The sequence below is a fragment of the Pieris brassicae genome, chromosome 10 (genome assembly GCF_905147105.1).
Source record: "Pieris brassicae chromosome 10, ilPieBrab1.1, whole genome shotgun sequence".
NCBI lineage: Eukaryota > Metazoa > Arthropoda > Insecta > Lepidoptera > Pieridae > Pieris > Pieris brassicae.
In genome coordinates, this window is record NC_059674.1 from 8,774,183 (window position 1) to 8,788,050 (window position 13,868).

At 33.9% G+C, this 13,868-nt stretch overlaps 1 protein-coding gene across 1 annotated transcript in view; it reads right to left on the reverse strand.

Annotated features, from left to right (window-relative positions):
- The window catches only part of LOC123714963, a 175,332-nt gene that overhangs the window by 50,545 nt on the left and 110,919 nt on the right, over nucleotides 1-13,868 (reverse strand). Inside the window, exon 7 of the mRNA XM_045669677.1 lies at nucleotides 13,650-13,829. Within this exon, the coding sequence (XP_045525633.1) occupies nucleotides 13,650-13,829 (180 nt within the window). The remainder of the gene's footprint in view (nucleotides 1-13,649; nucleotides 13,830-13,868) is intronic.

The window sequence follows — 13,868 nt, forward strand, 5'->3', positions numbered from 1 at the left end:
TGAAAGGATACCTTTATTGGAAGTAATTTGTAAGCAGACAGATTGGATGAAATACGACGTAATAAATATTGTATGTCAGTGTAACGAGGCAATTGTAGCCGCGGATGACGAGTCCCGCATACGAATGAATTCAATTCAGTCAATTCGACGGCTCGTTACCATATCTTATTGCAGAGTTTGTTTGCGAATTTTATGGGCGATTTGAATAATTGAAATAATATTTCTTTATTGACGTGATAAGTTGTAGTATAAGAGTTGTCTCATCTGGATTGTTTTATAAATCTGTGTAAATATTAAATAATTTTGTGATTCATTTAATCACAAAATCTGTTGATAAGAAGAGAGTAAACATATTCAAGTATTTTTTATTCATACTTTTTGGACAGAAAATTTGGAGATAAATTACAAAAAAATATTTTATTTTCAAAATGTAGGTTGGTATGTAGTTACTAAAAAGATATGTAATATGTCATATAAAGGGGAAAACAATTCACGGGCAGCAAGTACACCATAAATGCATCAAATAGTGCGAAACATCCTTATATAAATGAACGTGTATCAATAAGTGTCTAAGGCTGCGGAACAATGTATCTATTTTTTACAGTCTTATATGTCGTCGACTTAAATATGTCATCGAATATACCCATAAAATTAAGATGACTCTTAACTTCTGTCTTAGTAAAACATTATATTGAGGGTGTAAAATCGGGCTTAGCAATAATTACGAACATAGTTTTTGCGTAAAACGCTAACGTACGTTTGACATTTCCATAGAACAACATCAGCAGGTATGTAATAAGATAAAGCATTTGTACTTTACTTTCAAATTGAAAAAATATCTCAATTCACTATCAGATTAGTAAAATTATACCTCTAGACGCTCCAAAGCTCTGGCAAGTTTTCTATTTCAGCAGATTTGCTACTCATTTTGTAGACTGGGATTATCGTAGACGTCTACAACGTTCTACATATGCTAAGATAGCTCTACGACGTTCTACGGTTTATATGAGCGACTTCTAGCTATGTTGAGGAATGTTAACTAAACTTTTTGTTATGTAACAGTTGAGAAAACTATTTCGGTAGCTCAAGTGCCGCTGGATTACTCAATGCCATTATCTCAGAGATATGCAAAATATAATATCATTATGCCTTAAGGAAAGCGATGTCTTCCTATGTATATTATATGTGTATACTATTTCTACATGGTTAGAGAGAAGATTAATTAATGTTTCGAAATAAATAGAATATCAGTTTAACAGGCCTACTAAATTAAAATAATGGTTAAATAAGGCTGTTAACTTAAACTTATGTCCTCAAATTGTCACTAAACTATAACATATTTATATATTAGACTCTACTATTTTAGAAAAACTTTTTATAAATATTTAAGAACATTAAAAAATTACTCTTTCTTCAAATAACAAATGAGAGAAATTAAATTTTTGCTCTTGTTTCTCGTTACTAAAAAAATTCGCTATACCGCTAAACCAACAAAGTACGAAACTGCGTGTCCCTGTACTCGTTAACTACGGTTATAATCGTAAAAATGCGGTAAAAATGCACGCTCATAACTATATGAGTATATCCTAAAGCTCAAAGGATCAGCTTTAAATACAATGAGATTACTCTTTTTATCACTTTTTTAATGGCAGAGCTGAGTTTATGCACAACACTATTAACGGTCGATTAAAATATCTAATGGATCATAAAATAGAGAAATATAGTAGTTTTCATTAGTCCAATGCAGTTTATGCAGATCTTTCTATCGCCATAAAACTTTACTGACGGGTAATTCTCTATTGAGACTGGTCCGACACGACTAATGAGTCGTGTATACTGACAATATTTATAATGCAATTTTTAAATAAAATTTAACTATTCTTTAGTTAAATTGTAATAACTGATGAGTTATTATGATGTATCTGTAAAATCGAATATTAACGAAATATTAGCAGAACGCAATAAAATAATGGTAATAAATAAAACAGTACATAATTGTTAAAATACTACTTCTCATTCAGGTATTAGTGTAATAAAAAATTTGTCCGTGAGTGATTGGCTGTCTCTTCCTGACTATGACTGGTCAAGGGTTATTCTGTAAATAAAACACTATGGTGTGGTCTAACCACAAGTAATTCTTTAGCAGCACGGCTTCCCAAATTAAAATAGCAATGAATCTTCAACTTTCGAAATGAGATACGGACAGTAAGTTTTAGCAAAAAAAAACTTTTTAAATCTTTTTTAAATTATGTTTTTGAAGTTGTACTTCTTTTGGTGCGTTAGGGGAAAATGATGTGAGTAAATTTTTACGATGTGCGCACCCATCGTCACAAAATACCGACACCGTCACAAAATATGGCACCTTGAAGTTAGCATAGTCAACATTTTAAAATAAAAAATGTCAATTTCTTTAATTATGTAGAAATAACTCATTACAACTCATGAACCAGATGTATTTTTCTAAGTATTAAAAGACTAAATGAGAGGCGCTACAACCTTTTTAGGTCTGGGACTCAGATTGCTGTATTTCTTAGTCAAATAGACAAATAGGTGAACGGCATCCTAAGCCTGACACACGACCCACCTTTTGGGTCTAAGACAAGCCGGTTTCCTATAGAAAGAAAGTCCATTGGTGTACAGCCGGGGACCAAACCTCAGGGATGAGAGTTGTACGCTGAAGCCAACACTGCTTGTATTAAAATAATACCCCATCAAAAGTATAACGGACATCAAAAATCCTTAACGTTTTATCTCAAGCACCCGAAAATCTTGTTAAAGGTATAAAAACGGTCGTAAAAGCGGTAAGTGTGAAATGGCTTAATATACTGAATGGTAATCGAGTGTTTTATATGACCCGTTAAGTCAATACGTGAGCGGTCTTTTATTGGTTTTGACCTAGTATTGTAACGTAAAAGGATTCATGGGAAGTTTATTCGAGAGACATAAATAGAAAAAAAGATCTTTGACGGCCGACAACGCATCGTGTAAATGTACACGGTGGCCGTTTTATACAAAAATGTTGTCTTTTACAGATAACGGAAATTCCATAAAATTCCATAAAATATAAGGTTTCTTTAATGGTAAATATTGGAGATTTAATGAAATTTTGGTTATTGTGTATCTTCGTTTTATATCATCAGTGGTGCAACCTTTTTAGGTCTGGGCCTCAGATTTCTGCATCTGTTTTATGATCACTTGTCAATCTAATAGGCAAGTAGGTGATCACCCTTCTGTGCGCACATAGAAAGAACATTGGTGTACAGCTGGGGTTTGTACCTACGACCTCAGGGATGAGAATTAAATACTAAAACCACAATGCCAACACTGCTTATGTCGTTTATAAAAAGTTTTATAAAAGTATATGATTGATCAGCAAATAGACCATAATCTTCAAATAAATTTTTGCTATTCCAATCAAATAAACACAAACGAAAACGTTCTCATGAAACCGTTGGACGTCAAGAATTACCTAAAAAGCGAAATATATTTCTTTGAATCAAATTATGAAATGGAAAATCTAATCCACATAACATCGTAACAAAACGCGAGTGAGTCAAAGCTTTCAGCAAAATAAATATGATCAATACTACACCGCTTTTAGAATTTTCAAAATATATGTAGCAACTAAGAATTTGTAAATTATTTTGGAATTACATTAAAAGCTTCTCTATCCCTGCCTTGTATAAGGATCATCTTTGCACTGTATATGAATCCATCTCTCAGCCTAACATTAACTTTTCTTATGAATCAGCATTTCCATAACAGTATAGATATAAATTCTAAAATCGAAATAATAGACCCGGTCCAGATTGAGTTCCGTTAAACTTTGCAAACTCTTATAATGTTCTCTCACTGCCGTTAACAATTGATTACAATAAACCTTTTCCCCATGTATGGAAAACAGCACATGTCATACCAATCCGGAAACGGAACTGGCCAATTTGTAATTTAAACACTTTTGCTAAAGTATTTCAACACGTCATATTTTTTTATGTAACGGGCAGCAGGCTCATCTTATATCAAGTGATACCGCCGCCCGTAGACACTTACATTGCCAGAAGGCTCGCAAGTGCGTTGCCGGGCTTTCAAGAATTAGTATGCTCTTTTCTTGAAAGACCCTAAGTCGGATCAGTTCGGAAATACTTCAGTGGGCAGCTGGTTCCACATAGTGGTGGTGCCCGGCAAAAACTGCATTAGAAAACGTTCAGTTGTGGAACGACGGACGTCGAGGTAATACTAATATAATTGATGTGTAAAATGTGTGTGTTGTGAGGTCATATTTTCTTGAATAATTTTTTTTTGCATACATATTACACATTGTTTTTAGAACTTATAAATGTATGAATAAATCAGTAAACAGTATTTTAGTTAGTTAAAAACGTATTGCATTTACTGTCAGACACAGAAAAGAGTTATCATTTTGTCACAGATACATTGGTTCTAAAGTAGTTTTACATACATATTATGTAGTATTCTGTATATTTATAGGACAGACTAACGGGCAGTAGGCTCACCTGTTCGATTTAAAGAGTCTTTAATCCCCACACACCATTTTCGTATCGTGTTAAAAGGAGCGCTACTGATTTTTCTTAAGTGTAAAGGTCAGGATAATAAGGTTGGGCGAGAAAAGGTCAAACAAAATAAAATTATCACAACAATTTTAGGCCGATAGCAAAATATTTTTTTGAACTGGTTCAAAACATTCAAACGATGAAAAAACAAAATGTATGTGTACATAAATTAGAAAATACATATATTAATAACTCTTCGTGTGTATAAACGCATTATTTGTTTACGCGTTATTTCTCATTAGCAGCGATTGTTTTCATTTCCTTTTGTAGTCCCGTTAATTAAAGATTATATTAAAGATATAATACAATACTTTAAAGTGAGCGACTTTCTACCGTTACCGTTACCATTACTCAGAAGATGCATAATCATATCGGCATCTTTTTTACTAACACACATCGTCGATTTTCTGTCGTTAGTCACAAATGATTTGACATTACCTAACCCACATGTACTAAACTACATAGTAATAATAATTAATTAACCTGCATTGAAAAATAATGTGTCTTTACAGAAATTGGTTAAATAAAGTTAAATTAAATAATATTTAACAAAAGGCTTTTACTATAATAGACATGAATACAAATGATAGAATTATTTCATTTTACCTTATTGCTACTAAAATTATTACAGAATTTCATTAATTGTAACAGAATTATTTTTGTTATTAATGGCTTCGAATCAACCGTGGTAGGGACAAGAAAAAGATGGCGCGTAACGGAAAAATGTGACACGTAAAGGAATAATGTGACGCGTAATCGAAAAATATGACGGTAATTTTTTTTACAACGCTGATAAAGAAGTTTCACTTCAACAAATTTAAAATTAAAATTAAAATAAAGTTTATAATTTCGGTTCCCGTGACAGTGCAATCTTTTTATCTTTCTATAATTTAACGCTGGCGGAATTTCCTCGATGTACTTCGATACCTATTCGTTGAGCGAGGAAATCACGAGCTCTGGCGTCATGGGTACTATCTACCAGGTGCCAGCTTAAATCTTTAATTAGCGCTTGTACTCTTTAACCCTATGGACCAAGAGTCTCTACTCCAAAGGGATTGAAATCAAAGTTGGAGAGAAGACTACTATTTTCTTAAATAGTTCGAGCTCTAAAAAGCTATTTTAACAAAGTTTTATATATATATATATATATCATAAAACTTTGTCATCTATTTATAACTTATAGATATATATATAAGTTATAAATAGATAAACTTAATTACGCAACGTTAACTAATTGCTCGCAGTACGCAGAAATTCTTAACATTCTGTTCTAATAACATTAATTCACACTGTTCTAGACTTGACTAATTTTAGTATACTGTACAGGGTTAAATGGTCGGGCCACCTTGAGAGAATGGGAGAGGATTGAAGTGTAAAGATAGCATATCTGGGCGTTGGTGGGCCCATCTATCGCCATTGAAGGCCAGCACGAGGTCCATGTGACCGATTGGCAAGAAGCATCGTAATCGTCGAAGGTTCTCTTGTGTCGTAGGCTAAGACACACTTTGGGCCATTGCGCCAGCAGAATGAGGGACTTTTCGATTGTGAAAAGAGGTTAAAATGTAGTACAATTCATTATTTAATGTAAATATTAATATCAATTTCCGCAATAACTTCGAAAAATATGTAATAACTAAAATTGCAAATATATAATAGCATTTAGCATTAATATGTATTTCTTTACTGACGTTCATAAGTGTACCGCGCGCGAGTGTTGCGCTACCTAAATGAATAAATTATTTTGAATTTGACTTTGATTATATATGATGATATAGTAGGAGAGTTCACGATGCTAAATGGGGACTCGAGCGTCACATAGATCTATTGAGTTGCGAACACTTTATGTTAATTTTACCCATTGTTAATATTTTTAAACTAATATAGGCATCATGCAGCCGCAATTTTTCTTACTTCGGCTTGTGGAAATCGTCAGATTGTATATTTTTCATCATGAAAATGTCGAGATAACTTTTTTTTTAGAACTTTACAGCCCTCCCCTATCTTTACGTCACTTGCAAATTGTCAGATTAGTGAAATATATACTTTTTAGCATGTAATTAACTTACCCTACCTTAATCTGACGCGCTCGAGCATTTCTGATGATTAATTTTTTGCTACTTTATCCTTGCCGGCCATACTGTATATATGGGGCTCACATTTGGTAGAGGTACTTAACCAGGTACAAGGTATCCACCTGTATATTAATCTGCCACGCTGTAGTAAATCCCGAAATCCCGCGTGGGCACCCCCTACTATTGGTAGTATTTTTAAAATCTGTCCAGTGATTATTTATGCAACAAACACATAAAGCCTTTCTCTTTGTAATATTCGTATAGATTCAAATTGACTAGTCCGTTCTACATTCTATGGAGTTTTTAATAATGGTTAATATTGCTTCACATTTCTAATTTTAGTATCACGGATAGTTACCTAATATGTGAAACTGTCATTTCACTCACGACAATAGTCCGTTCAACATCTAGGTCGACAACAGACGTGTGTGCGGTGTCCATGATTTTTAATGATGAAAATATTTCCTGCATCAAATTTAATAAGAGATTTTTATGTCCCTGAAGACATTTGTTTGTTTACATTACTAATTTCTTTTTATGTTACAGAAGGCATACTGACAGGAGGCTCTTCTGATGTTAAGTGATACCACCGACCATGGACACCCACACTGCCAGAAGATTTGCAAGCACGCTGCCGGCGCTTTTCTTGGAGGACTTTCTTGAAGGACCCTAAGTCGAATTGGTTCGAAAATAGTTTTGTGGGAAGCACACATAGTGGTGGCGCGCAGTAGAAATTGCCTTAAGAAACGCTCAGTTGTGGAACGACGGACGTAAAATGTGAGAGGGATGGTATTTTGTAATCTGCCTTGACGTCCGATGATAATGGTATTAGTCCGAACAACTACTCTGAACACTCTCCATCGTGAATGCGGTAGAAGATGCAGAGAGATCCCATATCTCTACGCAACACCAAGGGGTCCAGCCGCTCGGAAAGTGACAGGCCGTCAACGATTCAAATCGCTCTTTACTTTCTCAAACATTTCTATTATGGAATCTCGACATGCACATATGATATCAAGTCGCGAGTCAACGCGCAACGATGCGCTAACATTACGTCTTATAGTCTTACGGTGCAGTCTGATGACTTTATATAGCTTTCTTACTGAACTGATCGGATGATGAAGCTTACATGTGGGATATAGCCTTCATCGAACAAATTGGTCGCTATGGCTCTTCTCTAGATCTAGGTGTCATAGCTCTACCCTTTATATGACTCCGACAAGAATGCAGTATTATATATATTGGAGCAATGGCATTAAAGTCAGCTGCCATCTTACGTATTTACATTTCTTATCCTACTCTTTCCGTCATATAATATTCTACATGGTCGCCCTACAACCGGGTGACAGTGGTCGGTGGGTCTGACGAGTAACAACTTCCTGCGCCTTTTGAATGGAAAGCAGAGCATTTAAAACCACCTATTTTACACGCTCATTGTTTTGATGTGTATTCAGTGAAAACTGTTGTGTGATAGAGTCTCGTTAGAATATATTTTTACTGAAAGGGTTCTAGATTTTTTTATTATTTCAAGTAAGTCACTTGCAAGGTTCGGTTTGGTTTCAACATTTGCGCTGGATGATTGAAATAAACCATGCACTGATTAACTATATTATTTAATTCATTTGAAATAATATGTTGCTTATGTAAGGAAATCGTATAAGAAATACATAAATTACATTAAATATGCCCACAAAAGAGTTCACTCGCTGAGTAGATTATTATATTATAGAATAGCTATATTTATCTTTTATTTTTATAGGGTAATATAATAATAATATTTAAATAACAGTTTAAATATTTAAAAAACCATGTCGCATAGGCACGCATAGGCACGTTCACGAAACTCTCAGTAATGATTTAAGTAATTTCTTATAATAAATATAAATAAAAATGAATCTCAAAATATGTTGCTATTATCATGAATACTATTATCATGAAATATGCAAAACTTTAAAAAAGCAAACAAAATATTTATTCATGATTTCCATCACATAATATTGGCTTGATTTCAGGCAAATATAGAGAACAGCTATTGTCTAATGAATTACACCTCATCCTTATTCTACGTAAATGAAGTTGAGCGAAAAAGCTAGCTGTAATCTAGATCACGACCTATATCAGGACTATTCCAATTCTCTGAGAACAATTGGATTGTTCGCATTCCCAGGTACATTCAACCGCACTTCGCCTACTAGCAAAAACAAGCTCTAATCGTAGAATGATGAGCAGGCAAAATTTCTATATCTGAGAACATCGAACACATCGAACAGATGAATTAAACGTTTTTGATCCTTTTTTATAGCAGGTATAATATACACACTTTATTATAAACATCTGCTATCTTAATTTAATTTTGCCTACAGATATATGTTTTTGAAGTTATACTTCTTTTGTCACGTTAGGGAAAAATGATGAGAGTAAATTTTTGCGATGCGCGCGCACACCGTCACATAAAACCCGACCCCAGCACACCGTCACAATAAACCGACATCCTGAAGTTAGCACAGTCAAGATTTTAAAATAAAAAATGTCCATTTCTTTAATTATGCAGAAATATTTTTGTGATATTTAAATAAAATTTATTTAACTAGATAATGCGTTATAACAAAACCTTCAATGTATTAAATACCTTTTCTCTATTGTTAGTGTCGCTTTTCTACAAACGTACAATAAGGCGAAAGATACAATTTTAAGAATGAAGTATAACTTCTAGCACGTGTATATAAGTACATACACGTGTTTTTTTAGTAAGACTATCTTTTTAATATCTACATACTAATATTTTAAACATTTTGCTATGCTACCCCATAGAGACTAATTTAGCACTAACATTGTGTTAAATTATTTTATCATTTTTATGTTTGTTGATTTGTTGCAGAAACAAATAAAGCCGAAAGATTTTCAACACAAGAATATACAACTGGCCCTGCGAGAAATATGCATTAGCAAGATTAATAACGTAAACATATTTTCCAATTTTTCTCTCCACATAAGATGTCATCCTCAGAAGTCAAGAGATCAATAAAATAAAAATACTGAAATTCCTCCATCTGTGTTGGAGTTTTGCATTTAGCAACAAATTTTGCGATTCATTTGGTTTTATAATGATTATAGACTACAATAACTGAGAGTTTCGTGAACGCTTTTTTAAACATTTAAACTGTTATTACCGTGTAAAAGAATGGTTTCCTTGGTCTTTAGTCTTCATAAGAGAAGAAGATTTCCAGTTGTTTTTTAATGTGTTATAAAAATTCATTAAACTCGAAAAGAGTTTCATCTTTGTCACACGACGAACAGTGAAAGGTGTTTTTTAAAGAAATAAACAAACAATAATCGTCAGTTGTCTACGACACGATAATATTGACAATTTCTTTTAGGTTTAAATTGTACCAGTACGTGCAACCACGTGACAGGTCGTTGGGAGGCCCTTTATCACCTGACTACGGGTTAATAGACATTTAAGTGCCAGTTTCAGAGCTCCTCTCAGGTCCTTACATTAACTTTGCAAATGCTTTGGTTTATCATTTGTTAAAGATAGACTCGTCGAAGTGTAAGCTTCTTACGGCGGTTTTGAAATCTTTCAGCTTGTGTTTTCAAATTTCAAAAAAACTTAAAGAGAATTGAATTGTCGACGAAAGTAACCAATTTCGATTACGATAACGTAATTTAAGGATATGATTCGATCAAATCGATGGAGACGGTCACGTAATAAAAATCATTATTGAGTAAATCAATGTATGTATGTACTGGAGCTCGCGACGGGCAAGAGACGAGGCCAGTGCAAAAAGTGGGTAAAATATAAGCAGCATGTAAGTCTGGTCAAAGAGGGTGCGGGGCGTGCAAAACGGAAGAAGCTGGAGGCCTATGTCGCCGCCGAAGACTTAATCATATTATGTAAGGGAATATGAATAAAGGCTTCTATGATTAAGTTATGTAGATAAAAGTAATTCAAGCTGAAGAAACTACTTTCATGAAGATGAGAAGGTTTGGATTTAAAGGTTATTTATTAATTTAGGGTTTGTACACTTATGCATGTCAAATTTATGCCATCCGTTCATTAGTATATCAGGAGGCCTTGTTCTGAGGAGAACGGGGAAAAAAACTGAGCAAGTTCGTTCCTCCCTTTATATTATTCATTTTTTATTACGGCAAAGGTCACAATTCACTACGTCTAAATTGTATATTGAAACCATAGTGAGTATACATATGAAATCCGTGATGACAAAAATTAAATTCAAAGAGACTATGCACGAAATAAGGTAACTTTGTAAATTAAAATTTCTCAGTAACACATAACTTCGCAATATATATGTAAAATGAGTTAAAAATTACTGAAACGAGTTAATCTAACATACAAGAGTAAAATGTCGTTATGAAGTCAAAGGAACTTGATAAACTGTTTATTGGTGTGGAAGTCTGCAATAAAAACCTGGAATAAAAATAAAAATAAATCATTGGCACTAGACCTTTTCAGATGTAGGCCTCAGATTTCGGTATCGGTGTCGTGATCATTTGTCAATCTAATAGTAAATAGGTGATCAGCTTCCTGTGCCGGACACACGACGTCGACTTTTGGATCACCACCACCACGATGTTTTCCTTCAAAGTTCGAGCGAATGTTAAATGCGCACATAGAAAGAAGTCCATGGATGTACAGCAGGGGATCGATCGATCCAGCCGGGATGAGAGTCGCACGCTATAGCCACTAGGCCAACACTGATATACCAGGAATATATAATTTTAATCTAGATACCTAATTACTAGTTATCTTTTCAGATCAGACAGCTAAATAGGAGGCCAAATTTGTGCAAACATTTTGCCATAGTTGCACTATGTTCCACAATGCATTGACATACAAATGCGAATAAAGCAGAAATTGGTTCGTTTTTTTTATAACAGAAGACAAATGGGCAGGAGGCTCATCTCATGTTAAGTGATACCCCATGAACTCAATGCCAGAGGGCTTGCGAGTGTGTTTCCAGCCTTTTAAAAATTGGACCCTAAGTCGAATTAGTTCGGAAATATTTTAGTGGGCAGCTGTTTCCACATAGTTATAAATTCAAAGGCCTCGTTAAACGTAAATTAATCAAGAAAGCTTTTTATAAATTTGACGATTATTTAAATGATCCTAATTTGTGGGATTGATTTGGTTCAGTTCAAACAATTTGTATATCTCAAAACTTGGTGATTAAAATGAGTGGCGGAGAGTTTCTTCCCAGTTCTTCTTGGCCTCTCTCCTGCGAACTGGTAGTAAATGTAAATTTACAATTAATTTTCTGATGTTCATAAGTGTACTTGTTTACCTATATTAATAAAGTTATTTTGAGTTTGAGTTTGAATTAAACGCCAAATCTATTAGTTTTAGAAATGCTTAGATTATTTGAGATCGTGGTTTACCAATAAATGGCAGTAAATAATTCTACAATGGAGTACACTTCCCAGTTCAACTAACAAGTGTATTGACAAAGTAGAGGATATTTTGTGTGCAAGCTAAGCGACTCGAGTCGCACAGTAAAAGGTGAACTTAAATGAATTTTCTGCAACCCCTGCATTACCTCACCCTCATACCGCCTATTACTTCATCACAGAACATGTTTGTAAGTACTCTTTCAATTCTATTTGTTTAAGAAATAAATTACACACAATTATAATTCAAGAGTTTGTCTTAATAATCGTTATCGTAATAACGCTATCATATTGTGATTTTTGCGATTCAATCCAATGATAAATATCTTAGATCTTGACATACTTATTGTACGTTTTATTTTTATATTCTTTATTTATATTACTTATTTAAACTTTGGACCCCTCAGACTTTGAACTCCGTTAGTTTTTATAATTTATAAATTGATGAATTGTTTTCCCTATAAGTGCTTGTCGGGTTATATGTATTTTAATTCTTAATTAATAATGTATCAGTGTGCCGAGCGTTGGCAAGCTTTTGTAAATAATGTAATAGTAATTATAATTTTTTTATTTTCTTGCATAATCCATTTGTAACAAACAATAGGATTACAGTTAAGAAGGTTTCCAAACAAGGTGAGAACCTGTGATATGGATAACCAAGCTTCCAATCCACAGCAAATTCATACTGAGTGGTAACAAAAAGTACATACATATATGGGTAGGCAAACAAATGTAAAGTTTTAAATAAGGAAAAAAAATCAAATAGTTAGAAGCTAGTAGAAATGAAGTTGTATAAGTCACACCACACCCTGTACTATACTCAATCATTAGAAGCCAGCACTAAAGCTTGCACTTTACGGCTACAATCAATAGAGTTAGCAACATTCACGTTGATATATTGTATTGTCTACTCCGTGAAATACGTCGCTTTAGAGCCTTTATTGTATAGGACATATATTGGTCAGTTAACGTTTGTACCAAATTAGGTACTATTAAAATGGATAAATTATAGTGTAAAATTAAACATCGAATCTAACACACAAATATACTGAAAAATAGTAATAGTACAATTGAGGTAATTAAATGAAAAGGAGGAAAACTGGTGGCCTTATGGCTTTCCAGCAATCTCTTCCAGGCAACCACTGTGATATTTTTTTTAAATATCTAATCTATCTAAGGTAGGATAGGTTAGATAGGAGCTAAGCGAATATGGATGGGAAGTGAAATCCAAAGGCTCACAGCAGAGACCTTAAAGGATTCGCCAAGAAAGGCTTATGAGTTATTTACAGTATTATTAACCATCAGTAATAATTAAAACTCATAAATAGACCTTTAACGCTGGCAGAATATGAATGTGAAAATGTTCTCGCTGTATTGCGATACTTAATCGCTGAGCGAGGAAAGTTTCAGCTCCGGGGTCACCGGTTCTATCTTTAATCAGCGCCTGTACACTAGAACCCCACGGCCCAATAGTATCTAGTTCGAGTATGTTAATGTTCGACATAGTTAATCATTTCTATCATTAAAAAAATAACTTATATAGTCAATCTCGTTCCATCAAAATTAATTATTTTAGTATCAGGACATTACTACTACTTACCATTTGCTCCAGGTCGCTCGCACACAAAGTAGTTATGCTCTCTACAGCTTCTATCATTCCATAAGAAGGTTGGGTGAGCTGGTCGTGGTGGCATCGCTCTGCGAACTTCCACACAATCTTGCCCAGATGTCCCATCATCATTCGGCTGACTTGTATGCTTTCGCCACCCAGGAAACCAGTCTGTAAAATTAATGTTACTTTGAAATTGATTTTACATTT